Raw genomic sequence first — 25,665 nt, forward strand, 5'->3', positions numbered from 1 at the left:
GCTTAACTGACTGAGCCACCCAGGCATCCCTATTTTTTAAAAATTTTAAATATTTATTTAAATAATCTCTCCACCCAAAGTGGGGCTCAAACTCATGACACTGAGGTCAAGAGTCGAATGTTCTTCTGACGGAGCCAGCCGGGCACCCCTTAAATAAATGTATTTTAAAGAAATGGGTATTATATCCATAGAATGTATTAAATGTCAATACCAGAAATTCTTGCCAAAGTAAAGAATACCGTAAAGATTCTTAAGGAGCCATTGGCAGTATCTGAGCAGTTCAGAGCTCATGGCACTCTACTTTTATTAAATACTTGATCTTTAACTTGAGGAATCTTATAGCTTTTTTTTTTTTTAATGTTTATTTATTTTTGACAGAGAAAGACAGAGCATGAGCGGGGGAGGGGCAGAGAGAGAGGGAGACACAGAATCCCAAGCAGGCTACAGGCTCTGAGCTGTCAGCACAGATCCTGATGCGGGGCTCGAACCCACGAACTGTGAGATCATGACCTGAGCCAAAGTCAGACGCTCAACCGACTGAGCCATCCAGGCGCCCCTTATAGCTTTTTGTGTTTTAATTTTGCAGGAATAGTAAATAATTATAAAATTATAAAAATAAATGCATTAAAAATAACCACTCATGATCCTATCTCTCCTTAATTTCAGTTTCCTCCCTTGAGATCACATTGTTAAAAATTTGGCATGGATTCTTCTAAGTTTTTTTTCTACGTTCTTATACTTAGTGGGTGTATATAAAACTTTAGGTATTTTCTTTGTTTTTACACAAATAGGGTCATACTAAATTATTGTTGTGTAATTTAAAAAATTCAACAGTATGATTTTAAAATCTTTTTTGTTAATCCATACCTTACTACTATCAGTTGCTATCTAGAATTCCATAGTCTCAATGCAATGTATTTCATTAATATGTTACCATTTTCAATATATAAATTGTTTCTATTTTTTTCTACTAAACAGTGATGAGTGAACATCCTTCATTTATATATTTATAAACATCCCTTTATGAATATTTAGGCTACTTTGTTGGTAGAGAACAAGAAAAAGAGTACTTATATCAAAGGTTGTGGCTTCTTAGGATTTTTATAGATGCTGTCAACTTTCCTTCCTTAAAAGTTTGTTGTCATTTATTCTTTCATTAGTGTTTCAGAGTACCACTCTTTTCCTAACACTGGTGTCAGTATTATTTGACATTATCCATCTTAAATTTTTGTCCAGTACTGAAAATGCCTTATTTTAACACACATATCTCTTATTAGTAGAAATATCTTTTCAAGTTTTTATATTCAGTGGTCTAATATGTTTATGTGTGTTTAAATTGTGTGTCCATTTCTGCCCATAGTTCATTTGAGGGTTTGTTTTTCAGTTAATTTTTAGGAACTCTTTGTGTATTCTGGATATTTGTCCTCTCAAGTATGTTGCACATACATACCCTCAGTCTATGCCTTGCACTTGAGTTTTATGTATGTCTTTCATGCCATAAACATTACAAATATTTGTGAGTTAAATGTGTTAACCTTTTTTAGGACTTGTAGGTCTTACTTAGTAAGGCTTTTCCCACCACAAGATTATTAAACCATTTTTTTGGTTATTTCTTCCATCATGTTTATGAATTAGTTAATTTTTAGAAATTTCTCTTAGTGTTCTAATTTTGGAGTCCATTTTAGTATATCAGGTTAGGTAAAGAAACCTGTACCCTTAGTTTACTCAAATGCGCACAATCTTTTTTGAATGTCTTACCCTTTCTCCATTGATTTTCAATACCAGCTGTTGCATATACACATGGATGTGTCAGTGCCTTTTTAAGAAATGGATGACTGCAGCTTTATATTATATCGGGTATATGAGGTATGAAAAGACACTCCTCACTGATCTTGTTCTTCTAACTTCCTTGGTTATAATTGCACATTTTCTTTACTCTGAAACAGTTTGACTAGCATAGGAAATTATCTCTTTGTTAAAGGTTACATGGAATTTATCTGTGAAAAAAAAACTGTCTGGGACTGGCCCACCCTTTGGGATGGTGGCTCTTTGACAGCTTTCTTCTATGGTAACCGATGTCTTCAAATTGTCTGGTTTTTTTGGATTCAATATATGTAGATTATACTGCCCTAGAGAATTAATCATTTCATAAAATGGAAAAAGTAGTTTCTCAATATTCTTTTAATTCTTTATTTCTCTGGTATTATTTCTTCTTTTATATGTTGGTACTTTATTTTATCTCCTAGATTTGTTTCCCTAACTATCTATTTTATTTTTGTCCCCAAAGAACAGATCTTGTTTATTAGTTCTACCAGTTTACTTTCTCCCTTTGTCTTTATTAGTTTATTCCTTCTGCTTTGCTCAGGTTTAATTTAATGATATATTCTAATTTTTGGATGCTAATGAATTTGTTTTCATTCTTGTTTATTAATAGAAATGTTGTTTAAGGCTGTGAATTACAATATGGGAACCGTTTTAGCAGTATAAGATGTGATTTATAGTGTTTCCATTGTATTCCTTATTACTACTATACAGATATTCTGCCACTTCTGTTTTTTCTTAGTTATGTGAAGAGTCTTAAAATTTTTAGATGCTCCCTAATCCCAGATTTAGTAGTAATTTTCATGTTGCTGTATTGTGATCAGAAATTTTGGGGGGTTTTATCTGTGACCTAAAATGTGACCAAATTTTTATTTTTAAAATCACTTTCTTAAAGAGAAGTTACAATCTCTGATTTAATCTGAGAATTCAATATGCGACAGTCAAATCTATATTATTAATTATATTAGCCTATTTCTATTTTTTATATTTATAGCTACTTTTTAATCTGCTTGTTCTTTGGGGCACCTGGCTGGCTCAGTCGGTAGAGCATGAGACTGTTCAAGCCCCACGTTGGGCATGGAGCCTACTTAAAAAAAAAAAAAAAATCTGCTTGTTCTTCATGGTTTGAGAGGGTTGGTTAATAATGTTTCTATCTGATTTTCCTTATAGTTCCTTTACTGTATGCTTTACATGTGTGTATTATATGACAGTTAGATATAATCAACATATTTTATTGTGATTCACATCATTCAGCATTATGAAGTCATCTTCATTGCTTTTTTAGTGCTGTCCTGGGTTCAGTCTTGCATGATATCGACCACTGTGTTCTTTCTTTCCTTCCCTCCCTATCTGCCTCTCTGTGTTCTTTCTCCACCCCTTCTTCTTTCCTTTTTTCCCCTTTCTCTCCACCCATTCTTTTGTTTTCAAACTCAGTTAGTTATACCTATCTTTCTCCCACAGAATAGAGTGGAATCTGCTTAATAATTCAAATGCAAAGTGTTTTTTTTTTCCTTTCAGTGAGTAAGTTTGGCTGTATTAAATACTGAGATAACATAAAAGTTTAGTATGAATACTGTTATTTTATTTTATTTTATATTTTAAAACTTACAGCTTTTGGAAAAGAATTCACAATGTGTTCTGCCTTTTTAGCATTGTGTTCTTTTAATTAGAAAGGTTTATGTTTCTGTTGTCATGACTGCAACAACATAAAAAACCTTAATCCTCTTATTTATTTAAGGATTTATTTATTAATCCTCTGTAAGGAGCGATAATAATATTTTTCCTCTTCCTCTTCCCTTTTCTACCAGCTGATTTTAGCATTATAAAATAATTTACTTAAATTCTTTTGTGGTTTATCAGTTTTAAATAATATCTTTTGATCTGAGTAACATTCCATGTTTTTCCTCCTTCGACTTTCATCTTTTTTTTTTGTTTGTTTTATGGTTTCTGCATTGTTAAGGCTTATACTGCTTGTATTTTATTATAGCAACATAATGACATAGTGATTTAGTCCCATAAGTAGTTTTGGTATTTATTATAGTCCTTTTACTCTGATTTTTCCAGCCATCTCTTGGATAACTACAGTTTATCTTCTAGTAAATTCCTCAACAAAATCCCATGGGAACACGATTTTATGTGTTTGCATATGTTCAAAACTTTTGAACATTCGCTGTTGCCTTTATAGTGAATGAGTTTGGCTAGATTTTAAAATCTCATTTATATTTCTCTGCTCAAGGATTTCACAGGCATTACTCTATCCAGTGCTGTGACCAGAGGCAGTGGGGTCCACCTAAGCGTGTTGTTGACTGTTGTGGATAAGTACTCACCTGGTGGATCCCCCCCTTACAGCTACTAGAGCTTTTTTTGTCTTGATGTCCAAGGATTCTTTACATTTGAAGTCCAGTAACTTTGGTAAGGTATCTTACTGTTTACTGTTAAAAGGTGTTTCTTGGGGGAAGTGCGCCCTTTCAATAGGTGTTTTATTAAAAAAACATTTCTTATATTTTATCTTCATGAATGTATTCCTTTCGATGATTTTGATTTTCTTCTTTGGAGATTCTAGTTATAGGTGTGGAGATCTCCTTAACTTGTCTTCAGATCTCTGTTTCTAATGCTTCTTAAATTTAAAACAGTTTCTCTTCTCTCTTTGGCTGTTCTTGTATCTGTCATCTGTTTACCTTACCTCTGATCTCACTGTAGATTTCAGTACATAGCAGTTAAATCTCTTGAGCTCTGCCAGCCAATGTTTCATCTCCTCTTATTGTTGTGGTGTTTATTCCCTGCTGCTTTTAATTTTCTGGTTTGTGGGTGAACATACATGATTTTGCTTCATTCCTTTTTACTCTTGGTTTAAATTTATGCTCTCAAGTTTTATCTGAAATTTGGCAGAACTTTTCTTGCAAGCAGTCTTCTGCCATTTGTTTTTCCTGTACCTTTTCTCCTTTCTCTCCATTATTAGGATGCTTGTATGGATTCAGCAGTGGTTCCATTATATTGTTCATCTTCAAGGAATGGGTGGTTCTTGGAACATGTTTATGAGAAGGAAAGTCAAGGTCCAAGTACTAAACTAAGAACCTTTTTCATTTCTGTGTTTGATTTTTTTTTCAGTCTTTAATTCTTCTATGTTAATGGAAATGGGAAAGTATAATTTTTTTAAAGTTTATTTAATTTGAGAGAGCGAGAGAGAGAGAGAGCGCGCGAGAGAGGGAACATGCACAAGTGGGGGAGGGGCAGAGAGAGAGGGAGGGAGAAAATCCCAAGCAGGCTCTGCACTGTTAGCACAGAGCCCAATATGAGACTCAAACTCACGAACTGGGAGATCATGACCTGAGCTGAAACCAAGAGTCAGATGCTTAACTGACTGAGCCACGCAGGTGCCCCTGAAATTTTCTTAATATCATCATTTCCACTGCTACAGAGGTATGATGTTCCCTGCAGAGATGGATTTCTGACTTCCTTTGGTGTTTATTATTTTTCTCTGCCTTTAAAAAAAAAGTCTTTATTTGTTTTTTAAGTTATCTCTGCACACACCATGGGGCTCGAACTCACAACCCCAAGATCAGGAGTCACACACTTGACTGATTATAGGTGCCCCTGGTTTTTATTTTTTTTTTTGAGGATTTTTGTGCTTATGTTCATGGAGGATATTGATGAGAAATAGGATTATGTTCTGATACCAGTCTGATATTCACAGCTGCAGGTAAATATGAATTCTTCTCTCAGGAAGCATTAGGAATTTTATCTTTTCTCTTTGGAATTGTCCCATTTCCCACTATTTATCTAACGTGACTCCTTTTTCATTGAAATTACTTAGCCTTCTGTGGGTCTTTTTAGTTTAATTGTTTATAACTTTCATTAGCTCGGGGAACTTCTGCCTTTTTCTTATTTCTTACACTTTTTTTTTTACTCTTTCTGTGACTCATATTTTATTTGTGTTTATCTTTCTGGGTTGTTCCTCGATGTTTTGTTTTGTTTTTTCCTTTTTCCTCTTTTCTTTGACCTTTACATTATAGGAGACTCTCTCTCAACTTTATCTTCCATGCCACTTAATAGTTTTTAGTTTTATTATATTAATATGTTACTGTATTTCCATACTATTTACGATATCTAGGAATGGTCTGTGGTTCTTTGATCTCTCCTGTTAACACAGCATTCTGTTTTATCAGTGCTGTAGCACCTTGAATCTTCACCTGATCTAAGGAGTCCGATTAGACTTAAAATTCTAATTTTCTTCTCAATTATTGCTGATATTTTGGGAAGGGGTTTATTTTTTTGTTCATATTTTTATATTTTTCCCTGTTGTCTATTTTCTTCAAATGTTTAGTAATCCTTGGTTGTCTGTTTATTAATGTGGAATTACTCATTTAGATGTTTCCTTTTTTTTTTTCTTTTTGGGGATGTTTTGGTTGCCTCAGATTCTTCATTCCTTTACTCTTCAGTATTTACGTAGTATTTATAATAAACTTCTATTTAAAAAAAAATATATATATACACTCTAAACTTAATTTCTTCACCATTATTTCTCTGATACATAAATTCCTGCTGTAATTGCATGTGTTCTTATCACTCTCATCCCAGTGACCTTCTAGCTTCTAGAAATTCTTTTTCTTTTAATTTTTTTAAATTATATTTATTTTTGAGAGACAGAGAGAGAGAGAGAGAGAGAGAGAGGGAGACACAGAATCTGAAGCAGGCTCCAGGCTCTGAGCTGTCAGCACAGAGCCCGACGCGGGGCTCGAACTCACAAACTGCAAGATCATGACCTGAGCTGAAGTCGGATGCTTACCTGACTGAGCCACCCAGGCACCCTGCTTCTAGAAATTCTTTTAATGCACGGCCGTAGTACCTTTCTTATATCCCAGAATCGTTTAAAAAAATAGGATTTCTTTTTTCTTACCAAGGAAATACTTCTTTTTTTCTTGTTCCTCTTCCTTCTTCTTGTCAATTTAAGGTTTTGGGAGCATGAAGAGAGGTAGGTGCTGGTTTTCTGTTTCAGCTCTTTCTTGATCTTATCTCTCCAAAATTTCAAAGACTATTTTTCTTCAGAAAACCTTAAAATATATGAAATACGAAGGGCATAGACAGGATGTTTATCTTTTTTATAGCCTATACTTTTGTTAATTAAAACTTATATTGTAAGCTCATATATAAGAAACAATTAATGACTTTTGTATGTATTTGGCCACTTGATCCTGCTGTTTTTACCTCCTTGTCATCTTTGAAATCTTGACTCCTTTCTAATTTGGTAATTTCCATTTCTCTCTTGAACTCACTTAGGTCCATCTCACTGTTTTCCTAACTTCTAGTTAGGATTCTCAGAAATAGCACACTTCATCTTCTACTCTGAGGTAAATTCACATCTTAACAAATATTGCTACCTTTGCGGATGAGAGTCAGATTCTTCCACGTGACATAGAATGACCATTCTTATCTGGCTCTTCCCTCCATGTTTCTCCAGATTCATCTTTGTGTATGTTTTGTTTACCTGGAATTACCTTCATTCTGGAATCTTTTTCTCAGTGTTAACATGTCTGCTGTCTCATGGTGAAGTTAAGCTCTTTTACTTTTATAGTTCCACCACTTTATTTATAGTCATTTACAGAACTTAACACTTTATTGAAATTATTTTTAAGTGTCCATCTGCCCTCCTGTAGACCGTAGTCCCTTAGTAGGCAGGCATAGTGCTCCTAGAAACTATGTCAGTTATAGAATACCCACGCACTTTTAAAATGCTTTGAATGAAACTTGGTTTGGTAATATTTATAATCACTAGGGCTTATAACTCATCCAGTAATTTCTTTTAAAGAAGAAATTTTCTATCAGATTTTAAATCAGTGAGAAATCCTAGCCATTCCTGATAGAAGGAAATAGCTGTCAGAGTAGAGGGAGAAATAGGATAGAGGTAGATCAGATCAGCCTCATCAAGTGAGAAGCCCGATGCCATGTCACATACACAGGGAAGCAAAGCCCTTTAGTAGAGTAAGATAAGCTGGTAGAACTTGAGGTACTGAGTTTATGTCTAAATATCTAGACCATTAATTGCTATCATAAAACATTTTAAGATTTATCTGAAATTGGTGTTCTTAGGACAGCAGTTAAATGTAGTGTTTACGTTACTGACCACTAGTAGAGCTATGTCAGGTAGCAAAAGAATATCCAAATGTTCCTGTGAGGAAGACTGTGTGCTTTTGTTCAGAATAAATCATAAGGCTAGCAATTGTTAAGACGAGAAAGGAGGCTTGTCCACTATGTAACCGGAGCGACTAGTCTTTCCACATTGATTGTGACTGAACATAATGCCTACTGTGTACAGAACGCACTCTGCTAGGTATTCTGGGAGCAGCAGAAGAAATAAGAGACTGGGCCCCACCCTTAAGGACTGCATTTTCATTAGGCAGAAAACCACGGCCTATGGAAGGATTTATTAGCTATTAAAACAATGGATTAGTCTGTGCAGAGTAAGACATGAGCAATAGAAAAGTTTAATTTTTAAAAATGTGCAGGGGTGCCTGGGTAGCTCAGTTGGTTAAGCATCCCACTTTGGCTCAGGTCATGATCTCGTGGTTCGTGAGTTTGAGCCCCGGCATTGGGCTCTGTGCTGACAGCTCAGAGCCTGGAGCTTGCTTCGGATTCTGTGTCTCTCTCTCTCTCTTTGCCCCTCCCCCACTCATGCTCTGTCTCTCTGTCCCTCTCTGTGTCAAAAATGAATAAACGTCTCTCTCTCTCTCTCTCAGAAATAAAGACTAAAAAAAGTTTTTTTAAACGTACAAAATAAGGAGTAGTATAATTTAGATGGGGGAATGACTTCTTGGAGGGGTGAGTATTGATCTGAGATTTTGTGGGAGATGATGAACCTGGAGAGGCAATGAGCTGCCCCAGAATGGGAGGCACGATAGCACAATGTAGAGGGGGAAGACGAAGGGGCAGAGCAAGTTATGTTTTGTGTAAAGCAGGTGATTGGTTGATTTCTTGGCCAAAGAAGTATTTGTAGCACTTACTAATCAAGAGCCATTCTTCTGGCTTATAGCATTTGATTTTTTTGGTATAAAACCACTGGGTAAGTCAACATGATGGTAAATTAGACCTGTTCTTACCTCCCAGGAGCCCACATTCTAAATGATAGAAAGTGCACACACATAAGAAATAGTAGCTTGACTCAATTAGTGTATGACAAAAGGTAAAGAGAGAGGATGGAAAAGATGGATATGGTTGGAATCTGTAAAACAGGATTAAATAATACTTGCTTTACCAGGTTGTCACAATAAAATAAAATAACATATGTAAAGTTCCTAATTCTTAATAGGTAACTTATGTGCGTGTATTGTGTCTCCCTTCTTCTCCACCGGTCAATTCTAAGGTAAACTAGTGGGGAAAAAAAAAAGAGAGAGAGAGATGTTCGCAAGAACAGGATCAGTGACACTTTCTGAAGAGGTATGTCTCGTCATGGGCCTTGAAAGATTGGTGGGGTTTAGTGAGCAAACGTTAGGAACAAAGAGGTAGACATACAGAATGTGCTTTTGGGAGCTACAGGAAGCTTTGTTTATGTTGAGTGGGAGAAGTTGGAAAGGCTGGGAACCTAGAGGTTGGCTGGTACCTGTATAGAATCCTCTTCTGCTCCGATCCTACCTTGTACACTACTCTGACTGATGGTTTACATGTTGTCATGGGTCAGCTCCTTTGGTAAGCAGGAATCAGGAGCTATCAACTTTGAATTCCCCACAGCAAATAGCATAGTATTTTACACCTAGTAAGGCCCTTCACACATATTTATTGACTTAGTAAAGATAACACATGCTTAGGTACATCAGAAACAAAGACTGTATGGTGATATTTTATGCTAATATTATATCAAATTATATAGTACAATGTGGGAAAGAATATTGTAGCGTGGAATAGTGGGGTGTCCTGGAGAAGGCCAGATCTGGGTTTCACCGTGGCTCATTGACTTACGCACTTTGTGAACCTGGGCGGGTTCTTTTGCAATATGTACTTATATCTGAAACCATTTCTTAGCTATCTGTTCTTCTGGCCTTTGTTTCCTCATCTATTGACTAGCTAGTGCCCACCTCATAGAGTTGTTATAAGGATTCAATGAAAACTAGCTCAGTGCCTGGTTCATATTAGGTGCTCACATATGTTGTATTAATAATCATAATAATAGTTATTTTTTGGTATTCTTAATCCACAATTGAAACCTTGATATGCATCTTTTGAGGGGCAAAATGTACTCTATTGCTATCAAAATACTGAGCAAGAACCAAAGTAATGTGCAGTGCTGTCCTATATATTTCATTGTGGATCCTGCTGTATTAAGCTCAAAATCCTGTTTTATCAAATTTCAGTTTTGGAAATAAGGACCCTGAGCCACAGTCTAAGGAAAAGGGGCATCTTAGGCCCCTTTCTCTGTGACAGCAAAGCATTTTCAGCAGCTGCCTCGGTCTCTTCCAGGCCCACACAAGCTTGGTTTTCTTGACCCTCACAGCAGTTCTAAAATTGTTGGCCATGGGTTTTTATCCTCATTTTGCAGAAGCTGAAAAAAACTAAGGGTCAGGTGACAAGGTTAGTGAGTGTGAAAGTCATTTATAATAATGGTAAAAAAGGCATAGGCTAAAGTTAAATTTTGAGTCAGTGTCTATAATAAGTAAGAAGTAAGATAAAACACAGTCAATATGAACACTTGGAAAGGATCACTGAAAAAGGAGACTCTGCCTGTCTTAAGTGTGAATGTCATCTCATTAGTCTTTTTGCCTATTGACGAGGAAAAAGTGTATGTAAGTTTCATTTTTCAAAGACAATGACCTTTCTGGCAACATAGAGTCACAAAATGCCACACTTTGCTCTTCATGGTTTTCACTGGAATTTTTTAAACTTCAATTTTCAAGTGTTCCAAAGAGATGACCTATCACACGAGTTGTCTGTCAAGGGTTTTTTTAAGCCCTTATAGGGCAGGTATATTGCACTGCAATAAATATAGATCCTGGGCATCATTTTGACTTGAAGGATTTTTTTAGTGTTTAAAAAGCTCTATAGTGTCAAGTGAAACAGCATCTTTGACTTCCCACTCACCTAGACCTCAAAATGCAGACTCTGCTTTGAGAACCTCACTTTGTATCCCTATCAGCTATCAAGTTCTACGTATTCTTTTCTCCCAATCACTTTTCAAAGAAAATGTCATTTCTTCCTTGAAGTGGTAATCTCACCTATGATGTATATAGTTTCTTCTACCTTGGCGCATCCTTGATACTTGACATCTCATCACCATTAGACTCACCTAACCCAGTACTGGGTATGATTTTTTTTTTTAATTTAAAAATGTATGATCTCTATTGCACTTTGAGATAGTGACCGTGTCTTATTCAACAATATGGTCCTACCACCTAACACGCTGCCTAACATATAGTGGGTACTTTGCCTCATTATTTAGGGACATGAACTGCTTTGATGATGGTGGAACTCCTTTTTTGAGACCAGAGATAACACATCTTTGTAATATTCAAAGACTAAATTGAGAAAAGGAGAAAGAAAAAGCCAAATACTATAGATAATAATCTTGACATTACGTAGTTACTGTGGGCTCTGTTATTGCTGGCCTGCCAAAAAAGTGACTCAAGGTTAAACCAGAATCTTTCACTTTACAAATGGTAACTCCCATCCTAGTATTACTAGATTTTTAATGATATTTTTTTATTTTAAAAGGCCACGATAAACCTAATTGGATAAGGATCAAATGAATGCCCCAAATTAGATCCACCTGTGACTTTTTATATTAAGTGGATTTCCCTCCCTAGCTACCATTGTGAGGGATCTATGTAGGTTTTGAAATTCAAAGTAGGGAACCCTAGAGTTTGTAGTGTCTTTTTTTCTTTTTAGGAACAGGAGATCACTGTGCATATAAAACACACCCAAAATAAAGCAGTAAAGTGAACCCTGCTTAGTAGCAGTCCAGATAATGAAATGGAAAGTTTGTGTCTGAGATGCCTAGAATCTTCCATTTTGCCTTGTTACTATACAACAGCCACCTTGTAATCTAGCAATTACAAGGAGTTTCCCTTGTACCGAATACAGTGGGTTATTCCATGTGTCACAGTTGAAGAACACAAAGTAGATGCTTGTTAAGTCATCAGTACAGCAGGGATCTTATAATTACAGTAGCTCTGATTAGTTTCAATACTGTGATACTTTTTATCATTTTGAGTGTTTCTTTTAATCTTCATTTAGACTTCATTGAAAACGTTCTTGTTAGCCACCAATGATTTCACTTTGACGCTCCTCCAATCCCCCCAGATGTTCTACTTTTCAATTATTTTAAGAAAAAAGGCAAATGCCTGTTAAAATTTTGAATTTGCATTGAGCAATGGTTATTGCTTAAATACTTTTAATTGAATGAAATATGCTAGGTTACACAGGTCTGTGCTTTTTAAAAACTGATAAGCATTTACAATTCATATATTGTGGTTTAATGCCCTTTTTAAATTTAACATTATTTCTAGGTTGATTGTTACGGTAATATTTAACAGAAATACTTAAGTGTGTAACCTCAAGGATAGTTGAAAAGCCCATAATACAAAAATTTTAGCTGTTAAAGAAATGAAATGCATCAATGAATATTAATAACCTTTTATATAACACGTAAATTAATACTTTGGGACCAATTCTAACCTCAGGATTTTTTGTGCCTTATATAATATGTAGCAATCGACCCATTTATCAAATTTATGAGTTGCACAAGTAAATTAAGTTCATCTGCATATTTAAGTTCTTTAAATAGACCAATGTAAACAGTTTCTTATCTGCCATATGTTGAAATGTTTTAGTAAACTAAAGACATAACTGCTTAGTCAACAAAGATGGCATTAAATTGCACTGTTTTGGAAAAAAAGTTAAGTGAACTAGATGCCTGTTAATCTGGTTCTTTAAATATCATAAACAAAAGTATCAGAATGTGTTTCCAAGGACAAAGGCGGAGTTTTCCCGGCTTTGATTGGTTGCTGCCTTGTCCTGTCCCACGGCCATCCTTAATTGGCTTTGGGTAGATTGGAATCACATAAGCAGAGTGACATTTATTACTTTCCTAGTTTCTTTGCACTGAGCCCTGAGATTCCCAAGTAGTAACTGTAAAAGATTTCTTTCATTTCGTCCATGATCTACAAGAGGGGATCATTCTACGAAGAGCAGGCATGAGTCTGAGTGCGAGAAGAGTCACTCTGCCTGCAATAACGCCAATAGTCCTACAGAAAAGGGTATGTGACTTCTTTTGCCTTTTTTTTTTTCGTTTTGCTGTTTTTCTTTCTTTCTGCTACCGTGTGTTTATTAATATGTTGGAAACTTTAGTTACATATCCTGAGAGAGATTGTCATTCATTGAGGCTAGAGGTAATTAAAGGGTATATTATTGAAATTAGACAAAAGGGGGAAAATGCTGTGCCAGAATGTCTCTGTGGTAAAAAAAAACAACAACAACAAAAAACAAAAAAAAACTCCATGGAAAAGCAGTTTGGTCTCGATTTCAGGGCATTGTGATTTAGAGAGTATTTGAAGCTTTTGCTTTTTTTTTTTTTCCTTCTGTAACTTCAGGCCTCTTTGCCTTTAGTTCAGTAGAAAATCTGCTAGCTATTATGTTTTATATTTGTGTACTGAGAAGCAGTTTCTTTGTTTCCCTATAATTCATAATACATCCATCTTCATTGTTGAATGGACTATATAATTGTTTTACTGTTTAACCATATGGTACCGGTTTATTAGCCTCTGGTTTCTACCAATTTCTATTGAGTTGCTGCCTATTTGCTTAAGAAAAACTTTCCATTATATTCCCTTGTGAAAGAGGTTTCTGTTAATTATTAATGCAATCAATCCTGTGTATGAAAATATTGTATCTTTTGTTTTTTTGTAAAGTTTATTTCCGTGTCTTACTTGCAGCATCGTATTTTATAAGGTAATGATAAGTATAACATGCGATGTAGTATTTATAATACTAAACTTTTCTGGTGAATACACCAAATAAGAACAATGCATTTAAATCCTTAAAGAATCAAATCTCCAGTATAGAAAACAAAAGCACCAACCCACATTTTTGGTGATATGCTTTCTGAATGGTTTTGGTGACGCTAGAAACTAATGTTTATTTCCGTACCTGACTTTTAATAGTTAACTGTTAGTTAGCTATTAGTGTATTCCGTAAGTCAAAGGTCATGGTTTAATTTGTTTAAATATGACAAATGTAACAATTAAGGTGTTTTTTTAAAAAAAAGAAAAGTATCTTTTTTATTGTTTTTAATTTTTAGGTTTTCAGTTTATTTTCTTACACAGTCAACCCATTTATTCACTAGGGACATTTTATTTGGCATTGGAATTGTATATGGTGATTTTGCCAACATTTGTTCTTTATCTTTCTTCATGTCTTTTTCTCTCATCTTGAGCAAATTTAATTGAAAATACTTTGCTTTGAGCTTGAATCTTTATTTTGATTTAGACTTAGCATTAATAGTGACTGTATATATAGATTCCCTGACTCACTGGAATGTGAGTATACTAATATGTATCAAATGTGTGTTCTTATGTCTGAGTTCTTGATCCAATTGATATACCAAGAAGCTTCCATCATGTTCTTTTGGATGACATGCTGGTGTGGTAGGAAGCATACTACCTGAGCTGTCTGTTTACTAGCTGCGTGACCTTGGGCAAGTCACTTAAGCTCGCGGTCATTTCTTCTTCACCTGTAACATAATAGCTGAGGGATTTTCATTAAAAGCTTTCTGCAGTCTTACCTGTGTCTGTAATTCTGTGAATCAAATAATATATTTTGTATTTTCATAGTTAAAATATTTAAACCATTTATTTTTTTTTTAGAGTATTAAAACATTAGAAAAAGATGCTGTCATTTTCAAGGACTTTGAGCACTTAATCCAGGGCACTTCGTATGAATAAAACTCGGCTAGAAAATCCAGTACTGACTGGTAAATAGCAGAACAAGAATATTCTGGAAAGCTGTGATTATAATTGGTGTTAAGTCTGAGCTGCCGATGGTCACATCATTGTGATTTCTCTTGGTCTCTTATAATAAGCTGCTTGTCAGGTTTTTATTATAATAATTACATAAGTAATTGTGCCCAAGTCCATGTTATTCCTTTCCAGCGAGTACACATATTAAATTTCCACGTAATTTAGGACATCACCATTTGCTGAAGGTACTTACACTATTTCTTTGTCCTGGCATTTTAACCCCTAGAAGGCCCCTTATCTAGAAGACTATCCCGAAAATCTTAACATCTCTTACTTTAGGAATTGGGCATTTTTATAACTAGAAAACATCCATCTGCTCTGGTTGCACCATGACTTTTTTTTCTCCAAGATTGAAAATTATTCCATACTTGTAATTAACTTGTCATTTTCCATATGCACCAAAATTTAAGGTGATCTTACAAATTGGTACCAGCATTTCTCAGAGTGTTTTGGGGGCAGCTTCTTGTTTTCCTAACAAGGCAGCAAGTGCCTTTTGCGTAAGTTTGCCATAAAGTTTGCTCATCCTGCATGAGTGGCTCTTGAAAAATAATTTGCCAGTTGGAATCCTAATCATTTGAAAGGCTGAGGGCATTTCTGAAAATGCTTAATAGCACTAGGGGATAATTTTGTTATCAGTCTGTGTATGTGATCTAAATGGCCTTAAGATTCTCCTGAGAGTGGCTGGGAACTTGAACTTTAAACATGGCCTGTAACACAGTATGGGTCTTTTTTTTTTTTTTTTTTTTTTTTTTTTTTTTGTAGAAGATCAAATACACTTTGATCTTTGAGGGACAGGGATTTTTGGTAGATTCTCTATCAAGTGAATTTTAGGAAAGATATTTTTTGTGTCCTCCAATTCTATTAGGGTCTTATTTCCTTGATTCTGGTTCACCAAGGTTCTAGTGAAGAAGGGTTCATCATATCTCTCAGAAATGGTTACATCCTCACCAAATGCTCTGAATGAATATTTTACCTCATAGCATTTTTCTCAGGGAACTACTAGGTTATATCTTTTTTTTTTTTTTTTTCTGATGAGAGAAGTCTGAGTCTCTTGGGTGTTGAGTGACTTATGCAAGGTCACTCAGAAGGTCAATGGCAAAGCTAGAAATAGAATCTAGGTCTTGTGACTTCAGTGTGTTTCTCCTAGATATGTGTTACCTCCTGAAATTAATATGTTAATGAAATTGCCTTATGGGGTGTATAATTGCCATTCAACTTCTAGTCTGGAATTAGCTTAGGCAAATCCTTTCATCTCCCTCTGCACCTCCACCAACTCCCATATGTTCTAGTGTAGAAAACATTTTATTCAGAAAGCAATTGTCAGCAGCAAAGAGTGTGTGTGTGTGTGTGTGTGTGTGTGTGTGTGTGTGTCTGAGAGAGAGAGAGAGAGAGAGAGAGAGAGATAGAGAGAGAGAGAGAATGAGCATTTATACCCAGAGCTCTAGATTGGTACAGTACATCAAGAAACTATTTTAAGGTCCTAGAGAATTAACAAAAGACTCAAGCATTGTAAAATATATATTAAGTGTAATATAAAATTCCTATTCTTTTTATAGAGAGCCTTCAAGATCAGAAGGCCAGATGTCCATTTTCTGATTTTATGGGTAGGCATGTTCTAAGCCTCTATCAGATTTATAGAGTTTTGTGAATTATGTTTACAAGCATTTCTCCATTATTTATCCATACCACAATTATGAGATGTTCGTAAGCACACAAGATCCTAAAGCATCTTCTGAAGTCTCAGAGAAAGAAGGGATAATTTCTTGAATATATTTTCCTTAAGATTCAAATCCTTTTGAAAATCTGAAATTCATGAGTATAATATGGAGCAGCGCCATTTATCCAAAGATTCAATTCTCTGTCTATACAAGAGAATAGTTTATGTTATATTCATTTCCTTCCTCATACAGTTAGAATCATTGCTATGACTTTCTAAAAATAGTTTTGTAAAAAGTGAAAGAATACAGATTATCATATCACTATTTTGCCCAGAAACTTTTAAATATATACAGAATCAGTCCAAATGTGTGTAGCATTCACTGAGCTTCAGGGCTTGTGTGCCCCGTGGCTTCTTCCCCAGCTTCCTGTGAAGCCTCCACTCAGTACATGGCTTTCTTCCTTGTGCTCCAAACAGTGTTTGATGTTTGTCCTTCTGTACTTCTGCCCCCAGTTTTGTGCTCCGTGGCCTATAGACAACTCCAGGATTCTGTTTGCTTTCCCAAAGGCTGTTTGTTGTCTGTGTCCCAGCTCAAGCTTTTAAGACTTTCTCAGCACATCTATCTTGGTGGTGTCTTGATTCAGGATCAGTGGACATGCCTTTGTTGCTTACTTCCCAATCCAGTATGTACTGCCATGTGACATCAATTTTAGTATCATCTTTTATGATACTGAAGTCTCATTAGCCATCCACAGTTATGTATCTTCTGCTTTCTGGCTATTTAGAGTTGACTTTTAGTGTTCTCTGTGTTACCGTGTGTGTGTGTGTGTGTGTGTGTGTGTGTGTGTGTGTGTGTGTTAATGTATAGGTCTTGTACTATCTGGTTTTCAAAATTTGTTGTTGTTGTTTTTATTTTTGTCTTACCACTAGATTTTAAAAATTTAAGAGACTCCTTAAATAAAGTGCTTTGTCAGTTATGAGCTGAATTTCTATTTCACATACCCAGAAAACTGAAATGACAGTGCATTAAACGGGGAGGAGATTTATTTTTCTTTCACTTTACCAGAAGACTCAGTCTAAAACTAATGTAGCAGCCCCACAATGTCCTCAGGCAACCAAACTTCTTCTTGCTTTCTGTTGTATCTTCCTTAGTGTGGGTCTCTTTTCCTTTTATGGAAAGAGGAATGCAAATCTCCAGTCATCCTGCTCACATTCCTGGCATACAGAATGGGAAGCACCAAGGGCGTGCTGGCCTCCTCTGTCAGATGTTAACTGCCACCCTGAGGTAACCAGGAGCTTCTGCTTCATCTTACTGGCCAAGATTCTGTCATGTGGTCAGTCCTGGATACAGGGGGAGCCAAGAAGTGGAGGCCTTGAGCTCCACACACTGTTCTTCTCGTTAGAATCAGGACTCTTCAGGAAGGGAGAGGGGAACAGTGATTCTTGGTGGGCAGCTAGCCATCCCCACCACAAGTGCCTCCAACATATTAGACATTCAATAAATATTTCTCCCTTGGATTTTTCTTATTGTGTTTTCAGGTACAAAATATGGCTTTGCTTTTTTGTTTGTTTGTTTTAAAGATTTTATTTTTAATAATCCCTACACCCTACATGGGGCTCAAACTTACAACCCCGAGATCAAGAGTCTCATGCTCCACTGACTGAGCCAGCCAGGCGCCTGTCTCTATGGTTATGCTTTTTGAACAAATGTATTCTGTTACTTGTATGGGGGTAGTAGAAGGTATAGTAAGTGGGGGAGAGAGTAGATTTCCTGAGCAGGGGAGGGTAATGGAGACCCACAGACGGCTGGCTTCCTTGGTTGGAAGGTAAGGTTGTGAAGTGGTAACCAGTACAGTATTATTTCTGTCTACACGGAGTTCTCATTCTTGCTAAACCTCATCCTTTCTTCTGCCCTTTTTGTTGTATACAGGGTACCTTTGTTGCATATCCACCTAGGAAGGGTAACACAGAGACAAATGGATTTTGTGTTTTCACAAAATGTTTCCTTTTCTGAGAAGTGAGTTTTTAGGAAGTGAGCTACAGTAGAGAATGTTGGTGTGTTTTAGAGCCAGGCAGCTCTGAGTTCGAGCTCAGCTCTGTCACTGACCAGTGGTGCGACTTTGGGTGCCTTCCTTGAAACTTTTCTGAGGATCATTTTCTCTGTCCTGGGGATGAGGATGTTTCCTCACAGAGCAGTTGGATAAATATTTAGAAATACTTGACACGTAGTAGAAGCTCGAAAAAATGTGAGTTTCTTCCCCACCCCCATCTGTGAAATGGCATGTTTTACTAGTTTCATAAACAGTTTAAAATCTCGCTATTACAATGAGCATAAATTGTTTTGTGCCCTGTCCTATTAAGGTAGTTATCCTTGTAGTAAATGAATCAAACAAAAAGTAGTTGTCCTTGATATATTACAGCCAGGGAGAGGAAGGCAATGTGTGTTTCACATGCTGGTTCCCTCAGCTCTTTTACTGTAACTTTAGGTGGGCTGTAACTGAATTAAAAAAATAATAATCCAACTATTATATGCTGACAATTTTTACTTTTAAGCTGGGACCATAGATTTAAATATAATTAGATAGGTTCGATTATTTCTCTTTTCACTGTCCTGGGGAATATTAGGCAGGAACTTCTGGGTTATGTATTTGAAAGCGGTAAAATTGTGCCTAATATAGAGACATTTGTCTCAGTAGATAAAAGTGATGTTGCTGGAATGTTAGCTACATGATGGCAGAGGCAGTGTCACTTTTGATCATCACTGGACTCAAGTGCCCAACATGGGGCAGGTACAACATTGGTATATAATTACTGTTAGTTGAATAAACACGATGTTTGAAAAAATAGAATTGGACTGTTTGAATACTCACCTGTTATTGGCATTTCCTTCTCTACATTCACGACCCTGTTGCATTCACTTCCTTTTCCCCTGGTTTTATACCTTGTGAAAAGCCACTCAGAGTCCACCCTGCATCGTCATTACCTTTATCCAGCTCCAGCTTGCTGCTGTGGGCAACTCTGTGTACTCACTGCCCTCAACACATACCCATAAAATGAAAGCAGCTCTAACGTGTCCAGCACTGATTACACATTCTCTTTAGTCCTCATAAGAACCCTACAGGATTAGTGGACAATTCCAGTTTGGGACGAGGAGTGTGAGGCTTGGAGGAGTTAAGTGCTGCCCACAGCACACGTCTGGTCCGTGACCAGGCAGGACTGAGTTCCGGGCCAGCTCCGTGCATGCAGGAGGCCACCTCTCCCAGCCGCGTGGGCTCACTTGCGGCGGGGCCTTTTCCATCTGCCACTAAGAGCTCTCTGCCCTCTCTTGCAGTCCTTTGGTTGGACCAGTCTCACCTTTCTGCCTATCTCTCTTCTTCCTCTTGTCATTTTATCTGGTTGTGTACTCAATCTTGCCCTAACGGTGTAGCGACTAAACCCTATGTCAGAGTTCCTCAGCGCTCAATAGTACTGGAGAAGCCTCTGAGACTTACTGAATGCCTTATTTGCTTTCAAAAATTTACAGTAAAAATCACTTATATTAATTGAGCCCTATCAGTTTGCCAGCAGTTTGCCAATTTTTAGTATGAGGAATCTAACTCGTAACCTGGTGGTTGAGGATCTGATCACAGAGCGGACTGCAAAGTCCACCATCACCATGAACACCTGGACTGAACCTCCATATGAATGAGGGCCATGACCCACATTGTTCTGTGAACCACAGTGCCTGGTCCACATTTGGCAAGGAAGGCAGATTAAAAATAGGCTCATTAATAGTCTCAGACCCTTGCCTGGGGGCAGTCTCAGGGCTGGCTCTCCTGACTATTCCCCAGCACCGGAAGCCAAGTCTAGAAAATAAGAATCTCTTTTTGGCAGAAGAAAGAAGCAAGGCTTTTGGTAATTTCAGATATTAAACCCTCTGAGAGGGTAGGGTCAAGATTTTCTACCCCTGTAAGATATCAAAAACAGTTGCTCTTCAGACTGTTCCTAAAGAAGAGGAATTCAAAAATCGTCTTTGGCAAAAACACCATTGTTAGAAAGTGATTATAAACGCTTCCTAGTCGGCCACGTACGGTTAGACGTATACATTCAGTTATATTAGTGAAAATTTCAGGGATTTTATAGTTTCAGAAGATAAATTAGTTTGGGTAGTTCTATCAAGATTCAAAGAAATGTTTTGAAATTACCATTCTAAGTACCAGACTAACTCCAGCTTGAGTTCCAGGAAGGATTCTTGCTGAGGTGACTTGATATACAGTGTGTGTGTGTGTGTGTATACATATATTCCAAAAAATCCTTATTGAAGTTAGGATGTACATGATTGATCTGAAAAATTCCAATTGTTAAGAATATTTAAAAATAGCTTTAAACATTTTAAAAGCTTGTAATTATGATAGTACCTGCACAGGGTTAAGAACGTTAAAGTTGTAATTTTCAAAACATCGTTATTTTCTCTATTTGTACACGCTGAGAAGTAAAGACTCCCTCTGCTGGCTGTTGCAGGACATGCAGATTTCCGGCAAGTTAATATGGAGAAAAGTGAAACAAGGAACAACCTGTCTTGATATTCCAAAAGCAAGGTGCTTTGGCACATACGTGCATTTTTATATTGTGGTTTTTAGTTATCTAGCACTTCATCTGAGATGGCGTGTAGAAGCAGCGGCTTACAGCCACATGGAAGTTGGAGGAGCAGAGTGGCAAGAACCGAGGCAGGTCGGAGCCCAGAGAAGGGACTCTGGCTGGCTGTGCCGGGGAACAGCTAGCATCCCAAGCAAGTCAGACCTTCTTCAGTCTCGGCTTCTTTGTTTGTAAAATGAGAGGACGTCAGTGGATGTTGTCCAAGAGTCCTCTTGACCTTTCATATTTTATGATTCAAGCAGCACTGGCTGTATTTCTTGTACACAAATGTGCTTTATACATGTTTTACACTGATATAAAATAAATATTTAGCAAATTGAAGGAAAGGTAAAATTACAAAAATGGTTATAAATCACTTGCTCCTAGTGCTGACACAGCATGGGAGTGTTAAGTCTAGAAAGTGATATTTTGTGTGCTATTATAAGTTTATACAATAATATCTCCCAAATGTCCCAGAAAGACAGCATAGCACATTTCATTGATCCTGTGACACCTTAAGTTACAAGAAGCATCATTATGTTCTATGTTTCCAATGAAACTATGACAGACCACTGATGGTAAGTTACATCCAAGTTTCAGACAAGTTAAATGTGAGGAGATGTGCTTTTAAAAATTAGTAAAATAAGGCAGTTCCTGAAAGTGCTTCAACTGATGCCAGACAACCCAAGAATTGCAATAAAAAGTCCAGTGTTCTGGGCACTAATAAACATTTTCTTTCTACTCTTCATGTTTCCCCCTCCCTTTTCTTAACACTTTTTCCACCCCTCCCCAACTTGTCCTTCTCACTGTGTGAAACTGTTTTTTCACTTTTTTGCCTAGACATGTCTTATGGGTATTCTGGGAATAAATGATTGCTTAAACCCTGAAACGAGATACGGGAATAACATTGTGTCCAACATAAGCATGACCAGTGGTTTTCTGCTTTAAATATGAATAAGCATTAGCACTTGTGAAGGTTTTTCTTTTACTTCAAAGACGAATTAGTCAGCACTGGCATCTTCACAAGAATTACATGAGTTTTAAAAACACTGAGGCTTCAGAGAACACTCTTTTGATGAAGTCACTGGAAACATTAGTGTGGGATTTGGGATTTGACCCTCTTTATTCATATTGGATTTAGGTCCTAAAATAACACGCATATATGCATATGTAGATGTGTGTGTGCGTGGTTTAGGACATCTTTAGACTTTATTTTTAGTGTTTGCCTTCTTTTATAATGAAATTGGAGCTGTTTCTTTTGCCTTTTCCCCCTGCCACATAACAGAGCACACTGAAAGGGCTTCCAGTTTTTTAATCACAAAACTGAACCCCCACTTGAGTCTTTCTGGCTACCCATGAGGGAGAAGAGAAGGAGCAGCCTGTAGAGATCTTGGCCTGAGAAGAAGGGCAAAAAGGGTCAAGAACAGAGTTGGAGTCTCAGAGAGGGTAGAGGGGTATCAGGGAGACTTTCTGCGTGCCCCTTGGCCTGCACACTGGGTCTCTTCTCCTGGATGGGAGACTGGCCAGGCCATGATGTGACAGTGTTACTATTCTAATCTGTCAGGTGTGCCAGTGCTCAGTCCCCTGCAATGTCAACGTTGGGGCATTTCCACGCCGGGCCCCTTTGGCTTGATGCTGGATGGGAAACAAATTCATACATCATACATCTCCATCCGTATATTTTGAATTTATATCCAGAACTTCTGGAAGTTCTACATGTATCTCCAGTAACACAGGCCATTTTTTAAAAAAGTTTATTTATTTTGAGAATGAGAGAGTGTGTGTGCACAAGCAGGTGAGGGGCAGACAGAGGAGGAGAGAGAGAATCCCAAGCAGGCTCCATGCTGTCAGTGCACAGCCTGACTCAGATCTTGATCTCAGGAACCGTGAGATCGTGACCTGAGCCAAAATCAAGAGTTGGCACACGTAACTGACTGAGCCACACAGGCACCCCAGCAACACAGGTCCTTTAACTCTGAATTCGTTTATGTGTTTATCCACTCAGGCCCTGTGATTTCCCCACTGAGATGAAATCGCATACAAATGTAGACAAGTTCAGAGTTTTTACAGAGATGGTGTGGGGGTGATCCAGCTTGTGACCTAGAGGACTGTGGACTCAGGGAAGGATCTGCCTCACGGAACTCGGAACCGTCTGCCTCAGTTTGGTTAATAAACCCTCGTAGGGTAGATGTTCTGTTACTCGTCGCTGAACTGGTTCCTAAACGGTTAGGTGACCATGTGGTTGTTTGCCATTATTCTCTTACCAATTTGTACACATGTTCTTGTGAACTTTCATTTAAAACTTAATTCTGTATTTCCAACCATTGGGAAAAGGCATTCTGTCATTTGTGGATCTGAAAACTGCTCCCTTCCGTGGTGGGCTCCCTGCTGGTTTGCACCGATGGAAACCTGTGGTCCGCAGTGCTGGGTGAAGAGCCTTCTCGAACATGCCTCCTGACACTTGAGCTTCCTCACCCGCTCCTCATAACTTCGTGCCTCTGCTCTTGGCAAAGCGGTCTGTCTCTTGTTGCATGCGTGTTTTTTGCTTCTTCAGTCCTTGGTGTCTTTACTCCTAAAATTTAATATTTGTCCTGCCCAGAGGTCCTCTGACCTTTTTTTTTTTTTTTTTGAATTCTCATAGAATACCAGAATTGAAATGGGCCAGAGAAGTCACCTTCTCCACCTTTATTCAGTTCACAGATTTCATGAAAGCTTTGCTTGTGTTTTCTCTTTGGTCTCCGGGTATTTTTTCTTCCCTGGAGGTTTTCAAACCCTATGAGGTTTCAAAGCTACTGTTTTGGAATGCCTAATGTTGTCTCCTGCAGGGCTATGCATGATGGCTTCATTTTTCACTATAAGAATAGTTTTGATTATCAGCTGTGTGCCAGGTACTGTTCTAATTGCTAGAGACACAAGGGGAAGAAAACAGTGACATCATCCCTGCTGTCATGCAGCATTCTGAGCAGCGGAGGTTGATGGATAGTAATCATGTGGTTGTGCACATGCATACATGGCATGAAGGGCCTGGACCTAAACTGAGAGGGTCATTGAAACTTCCCCGCAGAAATAATGGCTCATGTGAGGGATGGAAAGTAGAAGGTGGGGAGATAGTGTACAAAAGCAGCTCTAGTAGCATATGCAAAGGCCCCGTGTCGGGAAGGAGCATGGCTGTTTCAAGAAATTGAGAAAAACAAAATAATATGTTTGGAGTTAGAGAAGAAGGAAAGGATTATAGGGCGTAGATCTGAAAGGAGCCACAAGGGTATGGAATAGACAAGTTTGTGCCAGTCAGTTTCTGTAATTCTGATATTGGTGGCAATACGTATTTTGAGTTAATATCTTATAACTAATTGAACCTGTGCTGCTCATGCTCAAGTAAAATGTGTTATTGAATATCTTTTTTAATGGAGAGAATGGAAGACATCCTACTACCTGACTTCTCTAAACCATGTACTCTTTTGCTCTTAATAAATATTTGACAATTAGAAAAATAAAACAGAGTGGCCATAAAGAAGCAGTAGCTTTCCTTGAGCTGTTAGGGCCTTTTGAACAGTTTTTGTTTTTTAAAGTATGCCATTTTGCTAGAGATTTGGAATAAGTAATAATGAATATATTATTTTCCATTTCCTTCAAGGGAACACAGTGAGTTACTTAATTCAAAATATCTGAGACTGTCTTCTCTTATCTTAGGACACTGCATTCCTTTATGTAGAAGAATGTAAAAATCCAGGGCCACTCTGACCTTGATATAAAAATATTTCTCATGATTTAGGTACATTGCCTATCTGTTAAAAATAATAGAGTAAAAAATGGAAACATTAAAAGATAGCTTTATAATCCTATTGCACTTGGATGATAAACTTTTAACGAGCTATAGAAAATAAAACTTTCCTTGGGACCTAGTTGAGGTCACACCTCTAAGGGCCTTGTTTCTTACTTTCTATTAACCATATGTAAACAAAATAGATAATTAGTGGATACAATGGATAAATTAATGTTTGTTTTTAGAAGTTATATACTTTCTTCATGGTAAGGTCTTAGTATTTAAATGTGATGTTTAAGTTATTGTAAATTAAATAGTAATTAATAAGAGTCAGTGTCTAATTAAATATTAAATGTAGTATTTAAATGTAGTTAATTTAAAAGTTAAATTTAAATTTTCCCAAAATAAAAACTTTGGCACAAGAGATAACCATGCCCCAATGATCTTTTTTTTTTCTTCCTCTTTTGCTCTTTCTTCTTATTTTCTTTCTTTATTTAAAAATTTTTCTCACTTCATTCTGTGGATTCTTGGTCATGTATTTATGCATAATCCATGCTTATTTTTTATCTGCTGAGTGATTATCCCACCTTCCATCCCCCTCCTCTGAAAAAAAAAACAAGGATACATGGGGGAAAGCTACCCTGTATTAATTCCTCACCGGTGCTCCCTTCTGCTCTGTAACATTGCCGCATGACCAGATGGCAGTCCTGAGTTTGTCTCAGATATTCCAGGATGAATCCGGGCTGAGAAAGGACTATCTATACCATACCGTCACATTCCTGGGGTCTGCAGGGAGGAGCAGAACGGCTGCC

At 37.1% G+C, this 25,665-nt stretch overlaps 1 protein-coding gene across 2 annotated transcripts in view; it reads left to right on the plus strand.

The window, feature by feature from the left end:
• The window catches only part of GRB14 (growth factor receptor bound protein 14), a 116,268-nt gene that overhangs the window by 41,736 nt on the left and 48,867 nt on the right, over window positions 1–25,665 (plus strand). Inside the window, exon 1 of one of the 2 annotated variants that reach the window (XM_047085630.1) lies at window positions 12,999–13,061. The exons of the other annotated variant lie outside the window; for it this stretch is intronic. Coding sequence (XP_046941586.1) covers window positions 12,999–13,061 — 63 coding nt within the window. Of the gene's footprint in view, window positions 1–12,998; window positions 13,062–25,665 lie in introns of those variants that run through there. 2 annotated transcript variants of the gene reach the window in all.

Source organism: Lynx rufus, unplaced genomic scaffold (assembly GCF_022079265.1).
Source record: "Lynx rufus isolate CCGP_SWC_20201006 ecotype Redwood Valley unplaced genomic scaffold, mLynRuf1.p SCAF_2, whole genome shotgun sequence".
Taxonomy (NCBI): Eukaryota; Metazoa; Chordata; class Mammalia; order Carnivora; family Felidae; genus Lynx; species Lynx rufus.